General features: G+C 31.9%; 1 protein-coding gene and 1 pseudogene across 2 annotated transcripts; one reads left to right on the top strand and one right to left on the bottom strand.

Moving 5' to 3' along the window:
* LOC123006706 overlaps positions 1-1,061 on the bottom strand; it is a 6,828-nt pseudogene extending 5,767 nt beyond the window's left edge.
* Positions 1,062-5,773: 4,712 nt separating this feature from the next.
* Positions 5,774-23,506, top strand: LOC123006423. 2 transcript variants are annotated; one of them, XM_044400885.1, is made up of 5 exons: positions 5,774-5,923; positions 14,037-14,203; positions 20,112-20,248; positions 20,299-20,475; positions 20,881-23,506. In XM_044400885.1, the coding sequence occupies exons 1-5, from the start codon at positions 5,834-5,836 to the stop codon at positions 20,997-20,999; spliced, it is 690 nt and encodes a 229-aa protein (XP_044256820.1). In that variant the 5' UTR covers positions 5,774-5,833; the 3' UTR covers positions 21,000-23,506. The 2 variants fall into 2 exon arrangements, with proteins under 2 accessions (XP_044256820.1, XP_044256821.1); XM_044400886.1 differs by lacking the exon at positions 5,774-5,923 and adding an exon at positions 11,466-11,590.
* The last annotated feature ends 2,207 nt before the right edge of the window (positions 23,507-25,713 follow it).

Genomic DNA, 25,713 nt, shown 5'->3' with positions numbered 1-25,713 from the left:
ACATAATTTTCAATGTGGGATTCCCCAAAGTGACGCATGCGCAGACAAATTCAATGGGGATTCACATAATTTTCAATGTGGGATTCCCCAAAGTGACGCATGCGCAGACAAATTCAATGCATGACATCATGATCCAAAAATAGCACACAATTCTCAGAATTTTGAGTGGGGGATTCCCGGAATCCAGGAGTGGGATCCGGATTCCTGGAACCAGGATCCAGGAGTGGGGGGTCTAAATTCCCGGAAATGGCGCATGCGCAGATGAAGTGAATTAGAATCTGCACAGCTTAACCACTCATCTAGCAACACACTAACACACTTCCTCCGACAGAGGCGTTGTTAGCATATTCGCCATGTCCACGAAGTAAGCGAAATGCGACAACATGGTTCCCTTGGTCTCGTCATAACGACCCGTGGCGATCTGAAAACGAATGTCTCGTTGTCGCTTGGCCGACCAATAGGTCTTGAGGAAGTCTCGCTTGAAGTCTTCGTAGACACGCCAATTTTTCCGGTAGATTCCGGTCCAATGTTTTGCGTTTCCCTTTAGGCAATCGAGCGCAACACCCAAAAGTCGTTGAGAGTCGAGCCCGAAAGAACGTCCATATTTCTCTACGGCTCTCACAAATTTCATGGGATTTTGTCTCCTTAGCCCTTCGAACGAAGGTCGTTCTGGCGCAGGAAGTGGTCGATCTAAAAGACTCCGGAGTACTCCGGAAAGTGCGGCCACATTGTCAGCAGGTACTGAAAATGGTGGAGGCGCGGCCAACGCGACCTCCGTTTTTGTTGACGACGTAGAAGACTCCGGTTCCTGAAGGGTTGGACTTGCGAGAGAATCCGATCTCGAAAATGTCAGGCATTGTTGTTATTTGCCATCCTTCGTTGTTGGTGGCGGCGCTGGTACTCGGCAATGCCGGTGCAACAGCAAGTTGTTGTTGGGCCGATGGTGGCGGCGGCGGCATTGAAAATGTTGGTTGTTGCGCGTTTAACCAGCGGATAAACCACACTGGCATTTCCTCCGATAACGCTCCTGCGTTTCCTGGGTTAACGTTGTTGCTTTCCATGTCGACAACCTTCAATTTCGGGTATCGAACCGAGTAAATATTGGAGTCCTAGAAAGTTTAATAACACAGCAGTATCTTTTTTTTGACTAATTTTCTCCTCGGAAATGACACTTTATGACTTTGAATCCTGGTCATGGCACCAAAATTTTTAATATAATATATGTCTGTAGTGAGACCGTGATAGTGATATTGTTGCTATTTGATGAAGATTAAATTTTTAATTCGTCTTTTACCCCTTTATTTTGATTTCAGCTTATCTGGCTCGTCTAGTAAACCTTATAATTATTTTCACTTACCTACGTTGTGTTTATCTCTGTGTCGTAACACAAATTCGGATTCAAAGTAGTGTCAAAACGCGTGGGAGAAGGGATTAAAAGTCAAGTTTCCACAAAAGTAATTTATTTACAACTGTCAAAGCATTTCTTACAGAAAGAAAGAGTTGTGAGAGTTTGATCCAATTTTGCCAGGTGTTAAAAATTATTGTTCATTCTTATTTAATTTAGTTTGTAAGTCACGTAACCACAATTGCTTCGGGATTTAAAATAATGAATTCAAACAGCTGATGGATGATTGGAACTCTATTTACGTACTACAAAGCTACCCTATACTTCAGTTAATATTGTTCGAACTTATATTATCGAGGAAAGAGTTTAACCGCGTTTATTAAGTTACACTTGTACCAGAGTCGGAATATAACATGCTCGCGGCCTTTATAAGTGCATCGCCCTTTTTTTTTTACTATTACGCCCTAGTGCCGAAATACCGCCTCAGGTAAAAGTCAGGTGCCTAAACACCTATAATAATTTCCGAACAAAACCAGGATATACAAGTCCTTGCAACATYACTGAATGAATGTAGAAGTCATTTCTCTCACAAYTGTTTCGTCCACGAGCTTTGACAAAGACTTGTTCAGAACTTTGTCATTTCGCGATACCAGTTGATTATAGATAACCTGGATGGTTATTTTGTCTCGTTTATCTCGTAGTAGCCTGCATATACATGGTATATGCCGTWGGAGCGGGAATTACAACGCCCATTCTAAGTCCGACTGCCGGAAACTACGACCTGACACAGTGGCTTAGACCTTGTWAAGTTGGGGAAGAGGGTCCCCGGGGACCACGACTCTTCCCATGAAGATGGCCGACAAACGAGTCTATAATTTCAGGTGCCATTGCGCAAAAGACAAATACTTTTGCTCTCATCGCCTAGCACGACGCGAGAGAGAAATTTGTCCTACTCTACCCTATATTTAATATGCAACAAGTTATTCTACCTTCAAAATCTTGTATGAAYAAATTTTAAATTGATTTGAGGCAAAGAAATCGCTGGAGACCCTTTGATTTAGGTTAATGATTGATGTGTTAAGTTTTAATAGTTTAGGGTTGAGGATTACACTCAAATCAAKAAAATGAATAAATAAATAAATTYAAAATTAAGTAATACGGCAAAATAAGTATTGTTGCAATTCCTTACAAGAAATGAAATTATTTGGCTTTAATTTTAGCAAGTATTAACGCTTTATTTTCAAGAACAAAAGAAGAAAATAAACAAATATTTAAATTTATATTTTAAAGTTTTGAATTTAAAATTCTTTAATAAATTTGTGGTCACGGTAAATGATAGATAACGTTAATTTAATTTATAAAATTACTTGAAGAAACTTAATGAAATTTTTGCATAAAGAATTAGTTAAAATAATATATAACCCTTTCGTGGGCCTACCTAGAAAGTTTAATCCTCCTGATGGCTCGCCGATATCCGAAGTTAAACTGGCACTTTGTCGTTTGGTTTAACAACACTTAATAATAACTATCACTAAAGCGAACAATTATAACCAAACTATTTACACTATTTATTTCACTATTTCTAGCACTAAATTAATTCATTTAATTCACTAGCTCAACTGGAAGCTCTTAAATCAACGAAAGTTAATTTAAATCGGAATTGTTTGAATTTATAAAATTTAAATAATTTGCGAAAGCAGCGGCACGAAAATCGACTAACTCGGAAGACAGTCAAAAATCGAATTCCCTTCGAAAAACAAGTGTTAACTTTAAATAGGGGACGCTAACTCGCTTACCCCCTACCCCTGTTCTTTGTTTCCACATATGTGACATTATGCAAATTTGACTCTTAAAATGTCTAGGCATTTGATCAYACCTCGTTTAACTCTCACCAAATTATTATTATCTAATTGCTATGGTGTTTCCTTGATTCGSGATTTCGCAATTATTAAACATACAATTTGTTAAGCCCTTCTGATAATATTATACAATACAGTAACAATATCGAATCAACACCAATTTGCCTGAAAGAGATATTAAACTCRAAAATTGGTTGTTATTGTTTTTCTGACGCTCATGGAACTTTATGTGGTTTAGCAATGCAACAACAAATTTTGTTTGTTTAAATTTTTACGGAAAGTAAAAGGAAGAAAGCCGTAAGAAAACTGTAATTTTCGTCGTACTACCCCCTGTTAGATGTCGCCCCCAGTACTACAGCGGTACTATTTTAACATTTTCGCATTTTCCACGGATTTCCTTAGGAAATCTCCACCTACTTTCCTTCTAATCTCTACGTTAGTAAAGGGCTAGCAATCGTACCGTGCCAGATTTGCTTACAATGATTTAATTAAATAAATAATTTATACATCAAAATTACGATTGCCGCAACTTAAATTAGGGTTAAATTTTATATCAAAATGTTCAGAAAAATCCTGCGCGTCTTTCTAAAATAATGGCTTTGTGACCTGACTTTGTTTAAACAAGAATGTGATAATTTCGCTAAAATTCTTTTGACCCACACGTGCAAATGTGAAATTTGATATTCTTCGAATAGACTTGGTTTTGGGCGTAATTTTCAACGCATAAGCACTTGACCGGCAACGCTTGGGTTTTAACATCTAAATTTCAGACAACTATTCCAATCGACCAATTCGTTTGAGAAAATTTTAAACAATTTTATTTATTTAAAAGAATTTAAACTAATTAACAAATTGTTACTATATGGATTCCATATAATGAATAAATCTCCAAAGTTTAAATGTAAAAATATTGTGATAAATCAACGTGAATGCAGTTTATGCCGAACTCAGGGTGGATTAATTATCATAAAATTGTAAATTTTGGCTAATTTAAGTAACTGTCCTTTCAGATCCCAAAGTGGTTATTTCCCCAACAAAATGTATTAATTTATTTACTGTTCTACTACTATTTCRGCCTGTTTTAAACAACAATTTAATTATTTATCTTTTCGTGTGCAATGCATTATTTTGCTGAGCGGCTGGAATCTGTGTGCAGTGGTCGCCATCTCTTAGCAAGTGATACTCGAACACATGGCTTTTGAAAACCATTTAATTTTAGCGATTTGTTACACTTAAGGAATTCTTGGAAACATTTCGTGAGAACGACACTTTTCTAAACATTTCAATATTCACAAAACACGTGTGTATTTAAGATAAGATAAATTTCTTAGTTAGACCGAAACAATTTGGACGCCGTTAAAACAAATTTTAAAATTTTTGTAATTTGGGATGAATGGTTAATAAAATAAAATTTATAAATACCGAGTTCATCACAGTATCTTGGCAGCAATTAGTCATTTAAGCCGATATATTTTTGTCAATGATGATTCGTACAACTTCTTACACAACTGATGTGTCGAGAGGCCAGTTCGGCATTAGATCTTGTACTCGTCGGATGAACGAACAATAAAATTTATACACAACATATTGTTTTATTTATAATATCCGGAACATGTTACGATTCCATTAATTCATTAATTGAGTATGTAGTGCGTTTTATTAAAAAAACTGCATGTTGCGTTATTTAACGCGGTAATCACTATTTAAAAAATAACCAATTTGCAACATTTTGAAAAAAATTGTTAAATGTAGTAAAAAATTAGAAAATGATCAAATGTTCAAATGAACTAGTCAAAAGCCAAATCTTGATAAGGCAAAATTTGAGTGTCAAGCTTCGTTCTCTTTGCTCCACTAGTCCACTTCTGGATATTGACGCCACAACAAAGCACCTCGTACCAAGAACGCACTCTGTTGTTATACATTATTTTACTATACTGTTATTTATGTAGGTAAAAACTTGCTTCATGAGCAAATCTTGGATTTACCGGACTAAATACAAATACATAAACGAAATTGAGAATTACCAGTTTTTTACTTCTAACACAATATCCCAAAACTATATCAAAATGTAAATAAATAAGTTCAGTTACAAACAATACCATGCGGTGTTGTTTAGACGAAGAGTGAATGGAGTGTACACCGCTAGAAGTACTGCACGCAGTTGCGAGTCCTCATTTAATTGTGACAAAAGTGGGACTAGAAAACAAGGGTAGTAATAGAGGTAGGTAATGAAAGTAGGTAATAAAAGGTCAGTAATGTGACACTTTCCAACTATCGTCAAGGTTAGAAATGTCAATATTACATATACGGTTGCGAATAAAATAATTTTTAAACTGCTTGAACCCTTTTTTAATAAAAGGAAGATATTCATGGTATAAATGTGAGCCGTTTGCTGTAGTATAAGAGATCATACTCGTAAGATGAATTTCAGAGGGTTTGATTTGATAGTAATGAATTACTGTAAGGTGACGAGTTTGCGAGTGAAGAAATAGCACGTGTTGATGATATAATCGATGTTGGGCTTGCGCGTCGCCGTAGTATTCAGTCAGTCGTGACGTGGGCGTCGGCCGTGGAAGCCGCCGTACAAGTGCATGGCTCGACCAGCCAGGAGCGTGAGCTCCCCGTGAGGATGGCCGGTCGTCGAAGTAGTTCCATCGGCTGTCGCTCTCTGATCGGCCGTCGGACCTCCGTCTACGTCACTTCCTACGACCCCGTCAAGGTAACTAGGAGAAGTTTTATGCTCGACAGCCCTTAGCGCTTCTTCCTGACGCCTGACGCCTGACGCCTGACGCCATCCAACCTGAACACCGATCATATTTTCCGCAAGCAACTCCGTTGTCCCTTGCTGTAGAATAATGTAAACTTAAATTTTGAGATTTCCGTTCACTGCCAACTTTTTAAACCTTAACTGAATTCGAGTGTCCTTTACGATTTGTGAATTCAATTCAAGGGCTTGATATCAAACAACAAACCATTAACTGGAAAACACAACTTTTAACTTAATTATTCACAACGTGCACTCGGGCATGCTTTGCAAACACATATCCAAATGAAATAGTGCAAGCCCTTTCATAACAAAACATTTTAACGGAATTCTTGCGTCAGTTGTAATTTTCTCAATGTTCTGCCCATTATTACTCACGAAACTTTTGGAGTGATTAGAACTTCACTTTCAAATAAATTTGTACACTCCTCTCAGCAAAACCAAATTAAATATAATCCATAAATGCAAAATGGAGTTAGACCAAAACAGAAATACTTAGCTTTAAAGAGTTTCAACTATTTTAATAAATTACATTTACAAATTTTTTAAAGCTCTCTAGATCTTTATCAAGTTGGTTTTATACACTTACATACTTTTGAGTTTAAATAAAATAATTAACTTGTACAGCAGACATTCCAATAAAAAATTTCTACTTAGTATGCAAAATAAGCATACTTTTTGTGTTACACACAGAAATCTAAATAAATGTATTCTAATTTTTCAAAGTATATAAAACAGTAGACAAATACGAAACTACCCTATCGTATTTATCAGAGTTAATCTTTGTAACACAAAGTCGGAGTTGACTAAAAACCACAAAACAATTCGTTATGCATTTTGCTGAAGGAAAACAGACATTTGGCCGTTTGCCAGTAGAAATCGAATTTCGTACAATTTACATGTCATTCATAGTGAAATAAAAAGACCTCTAAATCCAGATTCCCATTTTACAGGTATTACATTATTTAAGTGGGACGATTAAAAAGCTTTAAAAATGTTTACATGTTTGGTGATTTCCAAACCGCAATTTTCGATGAAATATAAAATTTTAAAGACAGATAAAAAGCTCACCGTTGCTTAATCCATTCAATTATTTCAAAATTACTCTGAATTTTGATTCAATGTTTAGAAATTACAAGCAGACACATGTTTGTTTCAAGCCAAAAGTTTTGGTTAGGAAATCACCTCCATTTAAGAGACCAAAATATTTTTAAGGTTTTGATTTACAACACACTTTGGCAAACTCATATTTCTATGTATCAATCGACGGCAAAAACAACATGATCATCAATAAAATTTGATATTTTCAAAATTTCAACGGCAACAAAAATGGTGAATGCGCCGGGCAAACTTTGATCGACATGTGTATTTTTTTACAAAAAATATTTATATAATACAAAAAAAAATACTGCCAAACAAATATATGCAAACATTGTCATATTATCAAATTTAAAAATAGGTCTTGAATAAAGTAGAGCGCAAAGGATTTTGTTGGAACTAGAGAAAAAGTTTATTTACCTTTAATAAAACATTTTAATTAAATACTTCTTTTAAAAAAGTAAATTAAATAAAGTGCACCCAGGATATAAGCAACCAATATCACGCTCCAATTTGTACAAAATAAAATTTTATTTAGTATATTATTATTGTACATATTAAGTGTGATGACTTTTAAAAATTAACGTGTCTGTAACAGCGACTTTATATTCGTTTATATTCCAAACTTGACAAGAATATCTATTTTACTGCATGCATTGTATGTTGGAGGGTGTAAAGTAACGATGTTATGTAAACAAGGAAAGTGCCTGCCATTTACATCCCTTCTCTTAAACTTAACTCAAAAAATTTAATTAGCAACACGTATTGAAATTAAGTTACACAAAACGAAGAGATCCTTTAATGCTGAATGATGACGCAAAAAGAAATTAATTTTATCAATTTGTGTCAGGGCATTAAACATTAAATTTCCATTATGTAATAAAACACGGCTACAAGTGCTCTCGACTGAAAGTGGTAAGAATTCCGCTTTAAAGAAAATTTATACAGAACGTCACAACTCACACTAACTATTTTATCAAAAAATTAACATTTGTTTTTATATATTTAGAGTTTAACTTTAAATGAAATTAAAAGTTAAAGTTGCTTAAAACGCTACGCCAATGGAAACCTGAATTTTAGAGCATTACAGTTGCTATTAATTTTAAAAATGGTGGATGCGCGGGGAAAATGTAATTTGCTATTTAATTCTTCATAAGATATAGAGTTGAGATTGATTTAATAATATTTTTTGTTTAGAAAAGTAGAATTTTGAAAGCAAATAAGGTTCATAGAAAGCTTGAAGTTTTGTATAAGCATTCCCTGGAATTTATAATGAAAACGTCGATAGTGTAATCGCACAACAAAGTGTGTCAAACAAGTCTGTGAATATTCTTTCGTCGTTCCCAAGAGTAGCTTTGAAACGGTAGGTGGCAAAAAAAGTACTTTATAAAATCGAAGTCAACTAACCGTTCATGAACGGTGCTAGGTGATTTATGATGCACACCCTACTGTTTAACTAACAGGCGTGTTTGTTGACACTTCTTCGTACAAATTGATTATAGGTTTTACCATATATGACAGAAAAATTTTGAAACATCTGGAATCTAGGTCAAGAAATACAAGATTTGTTACAACTACGCAGAACGCGTGTCTTCATGAATTAAGGATAAGGCTCGCATAAAGCTCATAAGCAAGCCATTCACTCTGAACCTACAGGTAATAGATTATAAAACATTTATTGCGAAAAGACCACTACGCTCAATGTTACCACAAAACCATCTACAGTGATAGATGTGAGCAAGTTGTGTATACCTCTCTTGTTCTATTATTACTTATTAACACAGTTGTAGGTACAATACTCTGTATAGATAACTGAATAATAGACAATAGACATTAGCAAACAGTTACTCAACCTGCCGGTACGCAATAAAATTTTATCTGCTGTATAACATAGCCATTTTGTGTGTAACGAGCTTGACACTATTGTCATAAAGAAACTTAATATCTTCCTCACTTTTACCTTCATCTTCTGTTTTAAATTAAAACGTTTTGAAACCACAACAAATCTAAAATCAAGGCGTTTTTTGAACAGCAAGATTATGAGTTTAAAAATTGTAAAAATACAAAAAACTTTGTTTAATAATTAGCCCTCAAAAAACTAAAAGTCATAGGTGAGGATATTTAATTAAGAAATTTCAATTATTAACTACTAGTGCTTCAACTCACGCATTGGAGCAACATGTCCGACATCACTTCTAATTAGTGGGTCAGAAATGAATTATTTTACTTGGAGTGTCTCTTATTGATCTCGTGTACAAATAAGTAAAAGGAATTTAATTCGTTCTTCATAAAAGTAAATTTTCTTTTAATACAAGAAAAGTAATATATAGTTTCTTAGTAGAAAGATAATTACGAGAAATGATGTCATTAGATCGCATAATAAAATAAGGAAGAAAGCGGACATTTACAAAATGTTTACTAACCTAAAATTTGTACCTGTATATTAATTATTTTCTAATCCCATAGAAACAAAGAAATGTTTTATATTTATTTGAGCAAAAAGTTATAAATACGATTAAGGATCTTTTTTTTCTGAAATGGTGCCACATAAGTATAAAGTTGTCTGTAATGGCTTCTGTAGATTAAATTTGTTTGAGTCATTTAGTGAAATGATATTTAGCTGACTACAACTTTAATATCTATCCTTATTTCATAAAATATTTAAATGATAGATCATGGAGAAATAAATTATTTAGGTAGAACTCGTTCATTCCTCAGTAAGTAATAATTGAAAAAAATATTTATTTGTATCGCTCAATACGCATTAACAGACCTAATGAGTTCGGCTAATATGTTTTTATTGACTTTTTATTCTTCACTCGTAGACTTATCGATCTAACAATAACCAAAACCAACAAAAGAAAGTGTAGCCCGAATCAATAATTTGATAAGTTAATTTGTAATTACATAGAGGTAGCACATGTCACGATAGGGTTGACATCCGATTTTTAAATAGATCTAAATAAGCAGTTATTATTTTAAAATAAGTATTTGTTCCATTACTCAAAAAGTGTAACTTTCCGCTTAATTTATAATAATAACTGGCACAATAACACTACTTATAAATTAAATTTGTTTAATTTATTCCATTGCATTTATGATTACAATGTTGTGCAGAGCAATATTGTCATATAAAAATCCACTGTCACTGAGTTTGTCATTATTTTATTATTTAATACTTCAAGTCAACGTTTTGAAATACATATTACACAAACAATTTAATTGCAATATAAATGTTTTTAATTCAATAATAAAAAAATCATATAAAAACCTAAAAATATTTTAATATTTTAGGTTTTGTCATCCTTGCCCTTTTAATGCATAGACTCTTCTGGCATGCCAGATTGCATAGCATTTCTCGTATACTGCAATAATTTTGACCAAGAACTTAAAAATTTATGAATTACGAGCATAATTATGAATTTTACCTTTGTTGCATAAGTAACTATAATTCTGTTCTTGCTTTTACAAAAATATCCTGAAACTGATGTCTTTTAAATTAAAATTATTTGAAATACTGGATGACTTTTGTTAATAGTAGTATTATTTTATTAATATTAATAATAGTATTATTTAAATTACGTCCTTAGTTTACAAATGTGGTAGTTTATACACCGTTGCATATGAACTGTTCGTCATACTGCGTAAGTTTTTAAAGAAGAAAGTCAATGAAATATATTTTAAGACCCATCTGGTAATAATTTTGAATAATTTAGCAACAATTTAAATTTTAAATAAATTTTAAAGCGGAGGTATTTTTGTAGAAATCAAGAAAATCATTGTTTGTAACAAAAAACTGTGACGTGATAAAAAAATAACTGTTATTTTTGTTTGAAAAGCATAAAAATAATAATTTGATTAAATGTATATTAAAGAAGTTATTATTTGTAAACTAGTATAATTTGTGACAGTTTAAATTTGTTGGTACTTTGAGATCTTTGAACTGGACATTAAAGAGTGATTTGTAAAAATTTTGTACTAGGTTGAAATCATCCTTGGTCCTATAGGTTTTATAGAAAACAGAAGGTAGATTGCTTGGTTGAAGAAGTATTTTTTAACCCCTATTAAACGCGTTTGTTAAAGTTTGTGTTTTTGTGTGATAGAAGAAGAATAATAGCAGTTAAAATCAAAAAAGTGGGACAAGAGATGCTCTAATGAGACAAAAAGTGGCATGTAAGGCTGCGTTCCGGTCAAAAAGTAAGATGTATTTTTTAGTTGACAGTGTCCGGAAGAGTGGTAAATTTGCAGTTATAGCGTACTCTTGATGTTCGTATGCAATGGCGTTCTAGGTTCCACGGTTGAACTCGGTTCAAGTTTTCGAGTGCGCGACAAAATGACTGTTATACATAACTTACTACACAGAGCTCAGTCTGACAAGGTGTATGAAACGTAACGCGGGCGGAGAGTTCGGGCTTCGGTTACGCCGTCACTGACTTTATCATGCCGTTTATTGAGTGTGACATTACTTGATCGGAATCAACCGGAATGTCTCATCATCACGATTTTGACAACAATCTCAATGTGGTGTGTTTTACTCAACGTATCGTTTTTTGCATGATTTGCATATCTCCTTGCTCCTTGCTACATTTTACAACAAATCACACCCTTTACATTTGCACGCACCACCACACAACTAAATATTTTGGAGAAACTTTACACAAATGACACACTTTTTATATTGTTATAACTGGCTGGAAGGAAAAGTACCTGAAAATCATTGACGAGGAACTAAATAGGTTTAGTACATTCTACACGACGACAATTCGAGGTTAAAACCACTTTTTTATCAAAAACACATATTTCAATATCAAATTGACGGTTTTCCTAAACTGTCTCGATTTTTAAAAATCTAGTAGAGTAGCTTTAGTGTTTGCTTTTTTGCAAAAAAATTGTATTTTAGCATGAGATTGCGAGTTAGTGTAAATTTTTTAGTGGCAATTTTTTTGTCTTGCTGAATTGATTGAGAGCCGATTTACAGAAAGTAAATCAAATTTTAATTTATAATTCAACTAATTCGAATTGAGTTGTCACTTACTTCACATTTTCAAACGCAAAAGTAAACCGGCCCTAAAACTTAAAATTCAATTCTGTATAAATGATAGCAAGGTGCCACAAAATTGATCAGGGTTGTTTCTCCTATTTGTATTATTTAACAGTAATTAGCTATTAATGAAATGAGTTCAGTAAGTTACAACTGGCATTAAAGATATACTACCCTAAAAAGCTTTCGCTAAGTTGGATAAAATTGGCCGTTTTTTTGTTGAAAGTTATAAAATAGCTAATTTGAAACAACCGACGAGCTTGATTTCATTGAGTTTAAAATTGTGTCAAAGCTCGACTACTGTATTGAGACCAACGCCAACCAATACATCGAATTATTTCAAATTTCATTACCAAACAAGAAACAGGTAAATTAGTACCAAATAACATAACACAATTAAAATTAATCAAACCAAATCAAAATTATTCTCGTTTGATTGAAAGCATTATTGGTAGCAAATTTTCTTAAAACTGTCTCAAAGTCTAAAGAAAATCGATTAATGAGAAACCTGAGAGTCGGACATACTTTTAATCCACTTTGGTGTTAAATTAAAGTTAAATTTACTCGCGTTTCACAAATGTGGGACAGGTTAACAGGTTTGTTTCTTGTTTCTCCTATATAGAAGCAGCTAATTTTAGCTACTATAAAATTATTAAATCTCTATAATAGTCAAGATCAACAAATGTGTATCAGAAATCAAAATCATTAAAATTATTTTTATTTCTTTAGAGCAATGATATCGCTCATCAAAAAAAAAAGAAAAATTACAATTTGTGTGTTTTGGGAAGTCGCCACTGTACGGAAACAATATTGTAGATTTAGAGTTTAAATAAAGATATAAACTAAACTTAATGTTATATTACGTCAAAGATCAGAGGTTCTATTATGAATTTTTCTAATATTAGCTAATATTGTCCGACATACACAAATATTATACTTGTTTATTGCACGAAGCAATAAAATGAGAATCTTTATAGGTGACAGACATGTTGCTGCTTTAAACTATTTTATGATGTGTAGCGCACTTTGACCCTCTGATACAACTATGTAGTTAAATGTGTAAAGTTAATTTGATACCTTTTGTTTATTAGTAATTTTTGACTTTTTCATGTTTACACAAAACAAGCTACTACGTCGTTTATCATTGTCAAGAATTGCACAGATTACTTCTCATATAACAAGAAAAAAAGGCCGATTTGCTCTACCGATCAGTGGAGCAATACAGAATTAAATTTCTTTTCCAAACAATAAATAAGCTTTTTTGTATAGAGTAGACTACAATACACAATAATAGAGTTAAATTGAAATACACAATTATCTGCCACGCGTTTCATTTTGCATGGCATAAGACATTTATATAAAAAATTAGTCGATATTATTGCTAACTTGTTGTCGAGTTTTGTTTTTGAAAGGATTAAATTTTATATGTTAGTTATAGTCTAACAACAGCCTAAATAATAAAGCAAATTATTATACAATTTTGTTTACTTTTTTCGGACATACAGACAAAATATTTTGCGAAGACTTGATTAGTGATAACAATCAACACAATGGTAAGTACACGCAACTGAAATCTGTATTAACGTCGTTTGGACGTGTTAGTGGAAGCTTTTGAGCAAATTCAAGAAGTTCTAAAATTAAGTCTAAGCTAAATTTGGTCAAATTATGTGGAGAAATAGAATTAGACATGATAAAAGGACAGGTATTTGTTTTGTGTTGAGATTTGAGTGGGGTTTGAGATTTACCTGAAGTGGCAATTACAAAATAACAATGAGGGTTTTCGAGCTTTATAAAATATGCAGTGATGGAGAACGGGACAAACGTTTGCCTCTTGGCAAAAGTGATTAATGCATTTAGAGCTCTTTTGTTCTTCCGAAACTAGTAGTAAAAAGTTGGTACATTTGGCAATAATAATTGGTATTGTTCCAGCTGATCATTGATATAAATGGACAAGTGGCTTTATTCAGAGATCTACTAATTCACATTGGACAGACAAGGGATTGTCCTGAATTACGAGAGAAGATCAGAAAATTACGGCGAAGTTGCGTTGAAGCCTGCAAGCATACCAGCCAATTAATTCTGCCTCAACTACGCAGGTAAGAGTTTTAATTTCGAATTATCGTTTTAATTTCATATGAAATACGGATGAAAAACTTTGAACTTAAGACTTAAGTCTGGCTTGTGATGTGCTCAAACTTTGTCAATAAATAATTTTCATAATTGAAAATTTTAAAGACATGTAACAAGGAAACTAAATTAAATTAACAAAAGTTTGCTGAAATATCTACTTCTCATATAATGTTGATACGAAATAAGTCGGACGAAGCGTTCCGAATCAAATAAAATCAGCTGAAATGCGAGCTCTCTGCCGTCTTCTTGACGGCGATTGATCTATAAAGAAATACGCCGGGTTTAGGATGAATATATAAACGACATATTGAGTACGTCACTAGCTCAAAACCAGAAACTTTAATAACATTTAGCGGTGTAAAATTAGATTTTTCAAATGCCACACATTTACAGTGAAAACCTTCTTGAAACAAACACTGCCCGTTGTTACAAATCCACAAATATTTAATGTGCGCCCGTGATATTTGTTATAGTCTTTTTTATTCTACCAACATCGTACTTAATTAAACCACACAAAGAGCTTCCTTTAAATCCAGCAAATCTACACACAAAGTGGCGTAAACTTATTTAACAAAATTGACTGAAAAAGTTTAAATTTAAAAGTAAAAGCTGCCTCCTGTTACACATAAAATAAGCTTCAACAAAAAATATTTTTATCAAATAAAAAACGGAAAATTGGTGGATGCGCCGGGCAAAAATTAAACCCTATTTTATATACCATATAAACACACTTCAATTATAAAAATGTAAATTTATTCGTACAAATATCACATTATAAAAACAATTTTTTTTGGAACTTTACAATGATTAAAATTTCTGTAGACGCGCTAGGAAAAATTCAAAGTTTAAATATTTATTCAGGGTGTCAGAACTCGCGCCCTAGAGAAAAATTTCAAGTAATAAAGATTCTAGAAACAAAAAAATGTTTAAAAAATTCTCTGTCAAAAAATTTTGACATTAATTTTTTGACATTTGAAATTTTTTATGTCTATTTAATGATATTAATGATCTTGTATATGTTTTCTTAATAATTATTTAGTAAAGGTAAAAAAAATTTGCCAATGAAAGCCACAAGTAACATTAAACAGAGTTACAATTTAGAACACATCTTCCTTGTTTCCTCTTCTAATAGTCTGTAGCAAAAAACTTGAAAAATTTATTTTTCCAACAAAAATAGAGTCAAAGTGCAAAATTTAAACTCTCATCACTTCGAAACTTTTATGGATAGATTTTTTTAAACATTTTTTTCATGTTTCTGGTATCGTACCTTACATGTCATTTTTCTCTGGGCCGCGAGTTCTGCCGCATATGTATATTACTTAGAAAGTATGAAGTTATTAGTACGCATTTTAATAATTACTTCATTGTTAATTACAGTTTTATGAACTACTGCTAGTAGCCGAGATATGGGCCCATTTTTAAGTCAGGTTGTAAGTCGTCACCTTTAGAGTCGTCTTTTATTTCAAAATATTTATACTGTTCTAAATTACAAACAGTGTGTTTTTAAAGACTTCTGATATAAAAAGTGTAATTAAATATTCATTTGCTAAGATAATAAAGCTTCAGTTGCTGAAAAATATTTTGAAAAAAAAATCAAATTGAATGATGTAATAATATATTATGTTATTAGGAGTAAAGGTGATAGTGCATGTGATGAAGCTCAACATTTTTAATTATGAATCAGCTGAGCCACACAAACTCACTTCTACTCCAAATAACATATACTATTTTATCTGCAAACGATTCAAATGGAGCAACACAATAATTATCAAGTCACGTGTCAGTTTCGGAATTAAGATTTTTGAAAATGTTGAATAATTTAACTAGTGAAAAACTAGTGTAGTTATAGTGCAAAATGTCAAATGCTGATAATTTATATTGTTTCTTTCTGAAGTAGCGAAAGAGACAAAAAGAGAGTCAAGAAAGAGACAACATTGGTAACTGTCAGGTAAAAGTGAAAAAGGCTTAGACGAAAAAAACAGTGTTTTTACCCCATGTTTAATAGATTTAAGTTTTAATTGTTATTTAATCATGAAAGCGTTTGCAGATAAAAAGTATTCGTCGTTTCATGTTGTTATTATATAAATAATATTCAACAATCCGTAACCAATTATCAATGTTACAATAGTATTACACAGGACTGTTAAGAGGTTTTAACAGCCCGACTTTCGCTTTGACGCCCGTTTTTTGACAGCTTTGACAGTTTAAACTCAAACATTGACATTTTTAGAATTGAAAAATTATTATTTTTTAAATGATCGTATGGTAATCTAATACGACGAAAAACGTTGTACGTACCACGTGCTATTAAGGGCCATAACGAGCGCGAGTCTCTCGATTGTTATGGCCTTCTTAACAGTCTTGAATAAATACATAAATAACAATTTCTACCCAAGTTGTAATATACTTAATATTAACAAACTGTTGTTTTTTTTGCTAAAAAAACAATGTATTTATGCGTTTTGATTTTGATGGCTAGGGATTTGTGTGCTGTCAAGAAAGCTTTCTATATAGTGAATGGTAAACTAGCCTTGATAAAGCTTGACACATTTGTCGTATTGTTGTTAAAATTAAAGCCAAATTGATTCATTAGCACGAAAATTTGTCTTTAAGAAATATTTCACGTCCTGAGTATTTTGAATAAGCTAGTGGCAATAAATAACGCTAGAACAGGCATTACGTTCTCCACTTTTAGTGGCTTTCTGTAATTTGCTAAAAAGAATTCGGTGAAATTGGTCTAGGGCCAGAAGCTTTTATTTTAAATAAGTTGAGCTTTACTTACAAATGTAATATACTCGTACGTACTATTGAGGTCAGTGAAGTTTCTTAAGCATGTTGTAAACTATCGATTTCTTTTGTAGAAACATTATGAATTTAATTTAGAGTATTGAAATGAGCCAGTCAGTCATCTTTGAGCAATTTGAATAGATAAGATCGGTGTGTTTAAAAAGTTTAAGAGGCAATCATGCGATTACGAATTTTTGTTTGTCAGTAAAATAATTGTGTTCTGAATGTGGAAGTTATGATTACGTCAAGACAGTGAATTTCGGCCATGTTTGATTTACAGTCTGACAAACCCAGACAGGCTTTGTACTGGTAATGTGGCAATAGCTTGACTTTATAGCCATACCATTGCTAATTTGCATAAGGGTTACTTTATCGTTGTTGTTTATGATTTGTCAAAAACAGTCCTTTGTCCAATCGTTCAATACAGTTAATTGACAACGGTCCAATTTGAGGAAAATCTTTATAAAATACATTTCAAAAAAGAAGAAAAGCAGATTGTAATATGTAAATAAGGAAGTTAGAGCCCCGATAAAGTCATAAGTACGCCTCTCGAAAACTTTATTTGAAACTTGAAGAACGATAAAACCAGAAAAGAAATTGCTATATATTTGAAACGGAAGGATTAAACGAATTTGAAGTTTGACAAAAACTTTAAAACACGACTGTTGGTAATTGGAGTTGCGAAAATATAACTGAAATGAGTGTCTGGTTATTTTCTTCGTCTTCAGCTTGGATTTTTAGTTCTTTTCATTACAAACTAGATCTGAACTATCAATCAAACCGTCCAATACTTATTTCACAGCCTTTCAAGATAATTATTTTTGTTTTTCTTCTTCTAACTCGTGTCGTACCGCTAATTACAAACAAAACAAACAAAGAATACGAATAAAGTTTACCCACTTAGTCAATTTAATTTTGGTGGATAATTAAGCTTGTTGCGAAAACACACATTTTCAAAAGGTATGATAATTTCACATCCAAATTAACAAGCCAAGTGCGAATTTTGAGGCAAACAAGCTAAAATAAATTACGAGTATAATCTGGGTTCAAATACGGAAATATTACGATTCAGAAGAAGGAACACACACTTTATTTAAAAATAAAGATAAAGTTAGTGCTGATTAAAAATGATTGAAGTTTAACATGCAACGGACCTACTTATCGCCTAAATTCGTTTCTAACAAAGCAAAGATCTTTATTTTTTAGCTCCAACAAGGGTGACACGCGACCCGTAACAGCGTTTCATGCAATTGTAAACAACAACAAATTTAAAAATTTAAATCCGAGCAAATATAATTTTCCCAGGTTGTTGATTTTTGATAAGAATTAGAAGCAAATGAAAAATATCACCATAACTAAACTGAATATGGAGTAAAATGTGGGGTAATAAAGACAGCCTTGTAATTACAGCGGGTTCGAATATATCAGTCCTGTTTTAATCAACGTCCTTTGATTTTTTTATGATAATAATATTTCTAGCTAATTTCGGTTTGCTTTTACAACTAGTAATTTAGGAAAGGGCTTTCAATTCTTGCTTAGTAGTTGGGGCATGTTTATTCTGTGGAGCTTGAATTTATACTGCCTAATTAACTCTTGCAAATTAATTAGTAAATAAATGATAAGTGTCGCGTGGATTTCGTTTGGAGTCGTAAATATGACCAATTTCGAGTGTTCCACGTGATCACAAATAAATTTACAACTAAATATAATGACCGAACTCATTTATGCAATATCACATTTCATTGTCTGCTAGGACAAAGCATATTCATGCAAGTTAATTAAATACCTATTGCTTTAGCTTTGTAGAATTGATGAACCGCAATGAAACAAGAATTAATACCGGTAGCTCTCTTTCTGTATTTAATTGAATTTTTCCAATTAGTTTTCCATATAGCATTCTCTTCTTTTCGAATTTAAACACTTAACTTGAAAATGAATATGTAAATATAAGAGTCTCGGTCGGGCTTGATACAAAATCAACAATAACTAACAATGAGAATTTTGGGGGAAGTTTCCCAGTGTAGCCAAGGATATATTTGTCATGAATTGTAACGTTGAGCTATGATAGAACCTCCGTGTTTGAACCAGCATACAAAATATCGAATCGAAGATAGATTCATACTTAAATCTGGTGAATCTTTTGTTGCGAGTCTTTTCACCAAAATCAATAATAGATAAGAATATATTCAGGCTTCAATCCAATATATTGAATGATTATTTTTACAAATCTTGTCATTTTACGAGCGAATACGCCAGATTTTCCAACATTTTCAAAGTTTCTCATTTCTTGTGTAACTCTCGAAGATAGGCAATAAGTGTTAAAATAAACAAAAAGGTTAATTTGTCTTTTTTTTTAAGTTTTTTGTCTCTATTTAAATGTTTTCTTAACTGTAATTAGATGTTTCTCGTTTTCGATTTCGCTTCAACTTTTTAATAGAGTTGTTAGAGTTTAATTTCGCAGTTGCAAAAATACTTGTTTGTCCCCTGTAAAAAATTAATTAAGCAATTTAATAGAGAAGTCGAGTTTCACCTGAATCCGAAGTAGCGTCTGGAGTTTCTCCACGGGGAAAATTAGCACGTTATTCTTCCCCAATACAAGCTGACAGAATGGGAATGAGTTAAGTATAACTTGAACGTCGCCTGGCTTTCAAGTTTTGTAAATTACATCCGATGTGTAAATGATTGGGGGCTTTTATCCAATTTAAACTCACATGTGTAATAAATACGTTTGAACTTTCCAAGTACAAGTTTTTGGTGAGATTGTTGGTCTTAGTTTAGTTAGGAATGTGATGTTTTAAACAAAATGTGTTACTTCAGCAGCGAAATGAAAATGTTACAAAGACGTTTTTGTGTTGTTAGCAAAAGTTGCAAAATCCGATTCTTACCGCGAAAACCATTGTTGACATACTTTGCTAATGAGGTTTTGTAGAGCCGTTGTTTTGACTATTGTACAAACAATTCGAGAGGGAAGCTCTTTGTGTTTTTAGTAGTCAGGGAAATCATTTGCAATTGTCTGATTTTCTGGAATTTCATCTTGCGATATGTTATTATTAATTCAGGTAATTGGCCTCATTGTCATTTTTGCAGCGCCGTTGCGGAGGGAATTCCAGCCGATAACCCACATCTTGTTCTCCTCTTCTTCATGTCGCAATTATTCCTTCGTGAACTCACCAAGTGCCACCGACTAGTTCAAATTATTCCCATGGATATGTCCGGATACTATGGTAAATAATAAATATTCCACCAAAAATCACGTTTCAACTCTCCGTTGCAGAAAATAGAGCCGGGCCTTCAAATTTGGGGAACGTCATAAGTCAAATTCTTTTATGTAAACAAATAACACCAGACTTCAATCAAGAAGAATTGTGCAGTATTTCAAAAGATTCTCAAGAAATCGCGAAGCTTCTGAAGGAAATGCAAGAGTATATGCCTAAACAAGAAAACAATTTGGGTAAAATTATTCTGGAATTGATTATTTTTTATTGGATACTGTAATAACGGCGATATAAATCAGTTGTGATAGCCTGAATTGCCGAGCGCGGCTAGTCTCGGAAGTACACTACAGATGCCGCTCAAATTCCTTTTCCACTACCGGAAACTCCGGTGGAACGAAAGCATAGTCTGAGTAAACTTATCTTTCTATTGACGGCATTTTATCCAATTTATGACCTTCAAACAGAAAAACGCTATTATCAGCTTTATTGCAGTATTTCAGGACACAAATGGAGATTTTTCCTTTGGCCCGTTTGTGTGTACACAACATTTGGCGCTTTTAATGTAAACATCTTTCCAAATGCTATTATATTTATAGATACAACAATTTGTTTGCTTTATTGATTAATATTTCCTTTTTCAGAAAAATCAGTTGCTTTAACAGAGGACCTTACAAGTCAGTGGACCAATAAACGTCGAAGAAATTCATTATATAAGAATATGGGATTACTGTGTTGTGTTCGTAGTCCCAATTATCTATGACTAATTGACGAAGGCGTAACACTTACTTATAGGAATCGCAGCTTTGTATCAGAACATTGGTTTGGCCAATTGCTAAATGCAATGCCTTCTTCCATTTTTATAAATCGACATACTCTCACGTACAATTATTTGAAATAAAAATCCCAAATAGTTGATTTTTACAAAACATCTAGGTATTCAATTACTTTGCACTCTATACTTCTGCCAATTTTTGCTCAAACGTTTATTTTTTTTTACATCAGAAACTCATTTAATCACAATTAAAATGGGCAAAAATTTGTACCCTTGGAAAAGATAATATTCTAATGTCCCGAATTATGATAATTTTTAATGGAAGTTAACAGCTGATTCGTTAAGCATTGATGACCTTTCTGGCTAATGAAATGTCTTAATTTGAATTACGCTGTATGATGATCACATTTATTGGTGCAAGTGTTAAAGTTGTAAAAAACGATTAAATGTACATATAGAATAGTTTGGATGTTAAATAAATACTCAAACAATAGAGAAACTTCTCAATGTACAGGGTGTTTGCAACAAATGTACAAAAACTTATCAAAAAAAATGTAAATGTAACATTGGTTGTGATATAAATTCGGCTCAAAATGTTTTAAGTTACGGTAATTTTATAAACACCTTGTGTGTTTAGATGTCTCTAGATATGTATGTAATTTGGTAAGTAAAAAAATTATGTTAAATATGTCCTTATAAAATTTGAGATAACATCAAACTTCTATTCCATATACGTCCTTGCTGTGTTCAGAAATATTGTATTTGTTGATGATAATAATTACCGTTGTAGATGTTATTGTAAATAAATATTTTTATTTTATATATTTCTATAGTCAAAGGATTGAAAAGTTATAGCCTGAAAATTAAGTTTATTTCAGCAATAACTGTGGTCATCATAAAAGATTATGATCTCAGCTGAGTAAATGCCGTCATATTCTCTTTTAATTTTCTTGATTAGTATTGTAGGAATAGGAAACTGGTTTAATGTATAATATTGTATAGCGAAAATGCCAAAATCTGTTTATTGTGATTTAACAAAGGTTTAGGGTAAAGAAAATTTGTGTGGTTTATTTTTTTAGCCGCTGGTTTAGATTATATATTTGTTACAAACGGTTTATTATCACTGACGAATAGATAAATATTTTTGCAAGTTTAATGTTCATCAAATTCGAGTTTTATCTTAGGCCTAACACCATTGTAAGTATTTTTGTTGTTAAATGTAATATGAAAACAAATGACGGAAATGCGAAACTTTGACATAGTTTACAGGTTGTAAGTCCAAAGTCAACAACATTTAAATGTGTCAACTAGTATTTTAGGGCTTTACATGACAAATAATTTTTTATAGTGTCATAGTGGCCTAGTCAAATGTGTATAACCATCTTGATGTTTTTTTTTAAATTGAATTTAAAATAACGTTAAGCCAAATCAATATGGTGGCCAAAGTACCAATTACATTGTATTGTAACGTAAACCACGCAGTTAATCGTTATTTAGAAAAAGAAAAAAATACTTGAATTAATTGGATCCAGACAAATGTTAAATTATCGAATGATACCAATGTTAGAATAAATCAAGATTGGTTAGTTACTCACTAGTGATAACTATGGTAGGCCATGGATCCATGGATGTTAATCTTGTTAAAAATATACCAAAATTGCCTCGAGTTAAAATTAAAATTATTATTAAAATTTTACTTTTCTGAAGTAGTCTAGTGTGCCTTTACATTCCTGTTCTCTTTTTTTTTAAGTTTGGTGTATTTTTAACATACTGATCTTGTTATGATCTTCCGATAACGTTTAGAGATACTAGTGCTTTAGTTAATATTGTATAGTAGTGACGGCGGTTTTTCGCACACACATTTAACAAATTGGCACGTATATATGCTACTCTGAATCACTTTAATCCGTCGTCATTACCCCAAGACCCGGGTTATTAACAGCGATCAAACTGATAACGAAGAATTCAAGTTTGCTCTTGGTCAAGTGCTCTAATTTAATGACTAATTACTTCTGGATTTTAAGCAAGATTATCTTGTGCGAGAATATAAGCACTCATATTCACCAAGTAAAGAAAATAGCATAAAACGTAGTTTAACTCAGGAAGCATACATCAAAAAAATCTTTTGCTTTCAGTTATGTTCGACACAGTGAATATGAATGTTGCCGCAGTAAAATGATCAAAAAAATAAAAAAACAAAACTTAAACACTAAAGTGAATTCTCATTATACACCAATTTAAAAAGCGTACATATTTTATCACAATACATTAATTAATCGTCGTGATTCATTGTTGTCTGTCGGTGTTAGTTATAGGAATTATAGCATATTTATATACCTAAGTATTAACTCTAGAATCTGTGATATAGGTGGAAATATAACACATTCCGTCAATTTATAATTATTATCTAACCATATATATTGAGGCATATAGTTTACAATATTTCTTATATAAACTCACTTATTTCTGTAAAATCTAGTCAAGCACTTCATATGAACCGTTTATTATTAAAAACCAATGTGAAATGTCAATACTTTAATATTGTGATCAATAAAGTTTATTACAACGTAAAACTTTTTTTATTCTTTATATAAAAAAAGAGAAGAAATTGACGCTAACACCACCTAAGCATATTTACAGAGTTCTGTAAATGCGTTGGTCAGTGTATTGATTAGCAACTAGGCAAATAGTTTACAACAAAAAAACTTAAATAAATCTTTTTGATTATTATTAATTAGATATAATTTATATAAACTTTTTATATATCATATGTTTTTCTTTGCTTCGACAACTGTAATTTTATCTCATTTAATAAGGCATCTGTCAAATTTATCGCACACGAAAATAATACAAAAATTTTAAGCTTCCAGAAATACTTTAAGGTAAATCAAGTTCATTAATACCTAATGAAGACACCGCACTTATTTTTATCTATTCAGTATTCAAAAATAATCACAATTTTTTTTACAGGATTCTAATCATGGTTATCTTTTGGTGAAAATAGTAAACGCATCGATCCGTCATATTTCTTGAGTGTTGACAAATCGAAATATGAATTAATCGAAGAACTGTCCTTGGTACATGTGTGTTTTAAGGATTTTACAGCGTTCAGTTTTATTAAAGCACTCAGTTTCACTTCGTGGTTTAATATTAAAACTTTACCCTGTAAAATTGTAATTATAGCACTTATAATGTCTTAGCACTAGCGCACCAGAAAAAAATTCCAAGTAAGATAAGATACCAGGAACATGGAAAAAATGTTTAAAAAATTATTCTATCAGTCAAAAAAATTTGCCATTATTTTTGACATTTGGCATTTTTTATGTCTATCTAGTGTTGCTGATGATCTTGTATTTGTTTTTTTATAATTATTTAGTAAAGGTACAAAAATTTTGCCAGTAAAAGCTACAAAATAACGTTAAACATAGTTGCAATTTGGGATACAGCTTCCTTGTTTTCGCTTTTAATAGTCTTGAAAACATGAAAAATTATTTTTCCAGCAGTCAAAGTGCAAAATTTAAACTCCCATAATTTCGAAACTTTTGAAGGTATAGAATTTTTTTAACATTGGTATCTTACATTACATGACATTTTTCTCTGGTGCGCGAGTTTTAAATCACCTTGTATACAGATTATTTTGGTACCGGTGTTAATTATAAAAAATAAACTGAAAACATAAAAATAAAATGCTACTTTGAACTTTGCAGTTTGATTTCAATGTAAATTCGTTGAGACCTGACAAGACAATTGTTCCGATGAGGAACAAAATACTAAACAAAAATTATCCCTTTCAAGGCATAGTTGCGTGTGTCGTATTTACATAGCAACAGCCAATAGCAATACCGAATTTGCGCCATTGCTCCTATTTGCAGTCGTTGCAACTTGATTTGAAAACCAAAAAGATCATAAAGTCTACAAAAAAAATAAGTTTAAACAATTTTTTTATTAAAATTTAAGCAGTTTAACTTTGTTATTCAACAATTGCTTTTATTTATAATTTATTTTATTGGTCAGCAGGATACAGAAAGCATTACTTGAAACTTGACTTTTCAGCACTTTGAGATTTTGAGAGGGTTAAATGACGACGCTTACTATCTACCAACACATTCTAATAAAACTACCAACATAAATTGCGAGTAAATGCAATTATTACCAAAGCATGAAAAATATGTTTAAAAAAATTCTCACTCAAAAAATTTTGACATTTGACATTTTTTAAGTCTATTTAATTTTCTAGATGTTCTTGTATATGCTTTTTCATTGTTATTCACTAAAGGTACAAAAACTTTGCCAGCAAAAGTCACAATAAATAATATACTTGTTTTAAATATACCTAGTTGTTTTCTTTACTATAGTAAGGTTTTTTAAGGTTTTTTTTATAATAGCCTTTAACAAAAAAACATGTACAATTATTTTTCCAATAAAAATACATAGGGTTAATGTGCAAAATTTAGATCCCCATAATTTCAAAATTTTTATAGAAACATTTTTCTCATGTTTTTGGTATTTTAACTTACTTGACAATTTTCTTTGGAGCGCGAGTTCTAAAACACCCTGTAGCTATACAGATTGACAAAAAGTTTTTATAATGCAATTTATTATTATTAAATTAAATATATTATTATTATTTTGACCCGGCAAAAGAAGTAGAAACCATTTGACAGACGGTTATGCAAGACAGAATTCCTATTATTATTATTAT

This window comes from Tribolium madens, unplaced genomic scaffold (genome assembly GCF_015345945.1).
Source record: "Tribolium madens isolate multiple individuals breed KSU strain unplaced genomic scaffold, Tmad_KSU_1.1 Scaffold_2;HRSCAF=44;Tcas5.2_LGX, whole genome shotgun sequence".
Taxonomy (NCBI): domain Eukaryota; kingdom Metazoa; phylum Arthropoda; class Insecta; order Coleoptera; family Tenebrionidae; genus Tribolium; species Tribolium madens.
Note: the sequence above shows the minus strand (reverse complement) of the source record. Positions and strands in the feature narration are given on the sequence as shown.

Excerpts from the sequence above, each read along its gene's own strand:
- LOC123006423 (XM_044400885.1), top strand. The coding sequence starts at position 5,834 with ATGGCCGGTCGTCGAAGTAGTTCCATCGGCTGTCGCTCTCTGATCGGC. Across the intron at positions 5,924-14,036 it reads CTTCCTACGACCCCGTCAAG|CTGATCATTGATATAAATGG; the intron begins GTAACTAGGAGA and ends GTATTGTTCCAG. Across the intron at positions 20,476-20,880 it reads TAAACAAGAAAACAATTTGG|AAAAATCAGTTGCTTTAACA; the intron begins GTAAAATTATTC and ends TTCCTTTTTCAG.